This window comes from Anneissia japonica, unplaced genomic scaffold, assembly GCF_011630105.1.
Source record: "Anneissia japonica isolate Jap-2015-1 unplaced genomic scaffold, ASM1163010v1 scaffold251325_len469956_cov165, whole genome shotgun sequence".
NCBI lineage: Eukaryota > Metazoa > Echinodermata > Crinoidea > Comatulida > Comatulidae > Anneissia > Anneissia japonica.
The window spans coordinates 363,850-367,407 of record NW_022730291.1 but is presented as its reverse complement, the minus strand read 5'-3'; the positions used below and the strand labels follow the sequence as shown (position 1 = coordinate 367,407).

Below are 3,558 nucleotides of genomic sequence, written 5' to 3'. Positions count from 1 at the left end.
TCATTTTGCTTTTTTTTTTTTCTTGTTACTTTCTGTTTTTTTTTTTTTTTTTTTTTTCTGTTATTTAATTGAGTGGAGTATCCACATTTACGTCGAACACCTGTCAAGCTCGTGTCATATTCCTTTTCAATGTCGTCATAATCAAAATAGACCTGAGCCTAGTTAGGCTATCTTCAACTCGTCTCCAATCTTCACTTAATCACCTTATTTCTTTACTATAATTATGTAAGTGGCTGTTTATTTAGAAACATGTTAATCCAATTATAAGTACATTTTTGCTTTGCTAGAGACCCCATCCCATAATCGTGTGCATAATGCAGCTGTCAATTGTTGTATGACGGACTATAGGACCCCCCCCTCTCGGGAATGGTGCGTAATTGTTGGGCCATTGACCAGTTATTTTTGACGCAGGGCATTGTCAAGAACCATATATGGTAAGTCACATTGCAAAATTTGGTGCTTCAATTTACAAATGACGTCATTTTCACCAAACAGTACAACGATTTTGACCAATTCCCACTGATTCACGCCATAGCCTACCGATAAATATCGCTATCCTACGGCCTGTGTTTTCTCTCTTTTTTAAAACTATTGAAAATATAAAAATATACGGTGCATGCGAAAGCCAAAAGAACCCCGTTTTTCGTGGAGCAGTATGAGTAATACACAGGCATAACCTGGTGAAGCTCTTCTATTCGTGGAAAAACATTAAATTTTGTTTTTTACGTAAATTTCAAACTATATCCCTTTAAAATGTTATCCTTTATTCCGCTCAATAATTGCATATATCGCATTGACACAGTAGAAATATTATTTTCACCGCAAACATACAGGGAGGTGGGCCCTGAACTACTGCTAGTAAACAAGCAGTCCACATGCTTGGAGCACGGAGCTTTCAATACATGAAAATTTTGAAAGCAAACTACCACGGATGCGCCAGCCAAAATATATGTTTTTCAGGTATGATATTGTTTTATCCCTTGGTTTCGCACATTAATTGTAAGCCATTCTTGTTGTCATATGACTAAAAAGCTAAAAATTGAAGCCTGCATGGACCTACGACAATCAAGCCAGCCTTTTTTACTAAAAAAACGAGACATATCGGTACATCCGTACTGTATCATGACTAACATGTCAACGGTGCGTTTTAAAAGAATTTACATATGGCAGTGATGGTTCGTCAATTTTCATGCAATGGGGGTGGGTCACAGAGGGGTGGGGGTGGGTCATAGACTTTTGATCCTACAGTAACTCACTCAGTGCTACCCCTTCAATTGCCTTGCTATTCAAATACCACCAAATGTTGATTACATTTTTTAGTATTTATTATGGATGGTTGGTTCCTCACCAATGGCAATGCCAGAGCGAGGGTAGGCCTTCTATTCCCCTCAAACCTCCCCAACCAGAAGAATTTTGTTGCAAACCCTGCCTCTGACCCACTACTATAATTGCTGCGGTAGCATGAACAGTTTTACTCCACAAATAATAATCGTTGAATAATGAGATCAACAATACAACCAATAGTAAATACATAAATACCAAAAAAAAACTAAAAAAGTAAAATAAGAAATGATTAAATCATGAATGAAAAACATAAATTTAAACTACCTGCACTTAATCGCACACGAGCCTCATTGTGATTAAGTAAATCTAAGACATGCACTTTCAATTGACTTCCAAAATTCTCAGAGCTCCATGGGTTTGCAACAAGCATGCGACTTCCCTGAAGAGCACCCTGCTTCGTCTCCCATTCCGAGTCATGACTTTGCAGTAGGCCCACGAAGTTTACTTCCAGGCTTTCGATATCGTCTGGCTCAGCAGAGTTAATAATACGCTGAAGTTCCGTCAAACCTCGATCCCTTTCTATCTTTTTGCTGCTACATAACAGCTCTTGAACAGCAGTCTTCTCCATTTTCACAATCCTATATGGTTTTACTTTAGCAAGAAGATACAAAGAACCTCAATAACCTACAGAATTATGTGCCTTTCTCTCTTCTATTTGCAGCATGTTCCATTCTTGTTGTTGTGCGCGGATGGATGGAAACATCGCTTCACTCACTGGTGGCGCTGTTGTGTAAAATAAATAAATAAGCAGGTATAACATTCTATATAAGCAGGTATATTGAACATTCTCGTATTGTAAACAGTAGTGTACACATTGAGACTTGTGAAGGTTTTAACCATATAATTGGTCTACATCTTATGACGGCTGACAATACATCCAAATAATCTCTTATTGAGTCCTTATTATTTGAAAATATTAATATTATTCATGGTTCTCTACATTGGTCAGAAATTTTATTTGCTGAAGCCTTAGCAATAAGAAGATGCCTAGTCTAAACCATGGTCTCAGAGCCTCTAAAGAGCTTGCATTATTCACATAGCATAAGTGCTAACTTGCTTTTGTTCAAATAATCATTTGTTTATCACAATCTTATTTTGTTTATCAATTTATTTATCAGAATATCATTTGTCTCCATGTTCCGCCTACCTCTTTCTAGTTGGTCAAAATTAACCTTGTATTGATTTTTGGTATGTTTTTCAGTATTTTTGGACTTAAACTATTAATTCATTCTTGACAATGTTCCAATAAAGAACGAAACGTAGAATCAACTATGGCCTCACGTCTGTCATTTTTCGGAGTCACCATACTCATATTCTACAGGTGTATAAAGTATGCCAAAACAGGCTTCGGTCATGTTCGATTTCCATAACCGCGCTACGTCTGTTTGGAGTCTACTATTTCATTTCGGGTAGATCGTAGAGAAATAGGCCGGGGTACAAATGTATGAGGCGCCAAGTGTAAATTTATTATTTAACACAATTATTTATAATAATTCATTATTTAACATATAATTGACTAGATCACCCATTATTTATATATAGTGCATTTACGTCTAAAAGATTATATGTAAATAACTGCGTTAACGTTTCATTATTTATATATAATTAGTTTACTGAATACATTATCTATAAATAATGAAAGGCTAACCAAACATTATTTATATATAATAAGGTTACTGGCTTCATTATATATAAATAAGGAAGGGGAAACACATCATTATATATAAATAATGAAAAATAACTTACAATTATTTATATATAATAAGTTCACTGATTCCATTATATATAAATAATGAAAAGGTAACAAATCATTATATATAAATAATGAAAATTAACTTACAATTATTTATATATAATAAGTTCACTGATTTCATTATATATAAATAACGAATTGACTTCAAAGTCATTATTTATAAATAACTGCTTTTACATTTCTTTATAAATAAATATTAGCTGCCGCAAAACCATAATGCTTGGATTTCAAACTCATTACAGTATATATAATGCACACGTGTTATCGTGTCAAGGTCATTATATCTAAATAATGGTTTTTACTTCCAATTATATATAGGCCAATTATATATAGGCCTAAATAACCGTTGAAGTCGAGTGCCATTATACCTAAATAATGACATCGTAGGAAGCATGGTTTATAAATAATTCGTTATGCAAATTACGAAGTAATAAATATTCACCAGTGCTCTAAAGTTACAA

General features: G+C 34.2%; 1 protein-coding gene across 1 annotated transcript in view; it reads right to left on the bottom strand.

Moving 5' to 3' along the window:
* The window catches only part of LOC117114802, a 27,352-nt gene extending 25,305 nt beyond the window's left edge, over positions 1 to 2,047 (bottom strand). The window contains exon 1 of the mRNA XM_033258491.1: positions 1,609 to 2,047. Within this exon, the coding sequence (XP_033114382.1) occupies positions 1,609 to 1,912 (304 nt within the window). The 5' untranslated portion in view covers positions 1,913 to 2,047. The remainder of the gene's footprint in view (positions 1 to 1,608) is intronic.
* Positions 2,048 to 3,558: the final 1,511 nt, after the last annotated feature.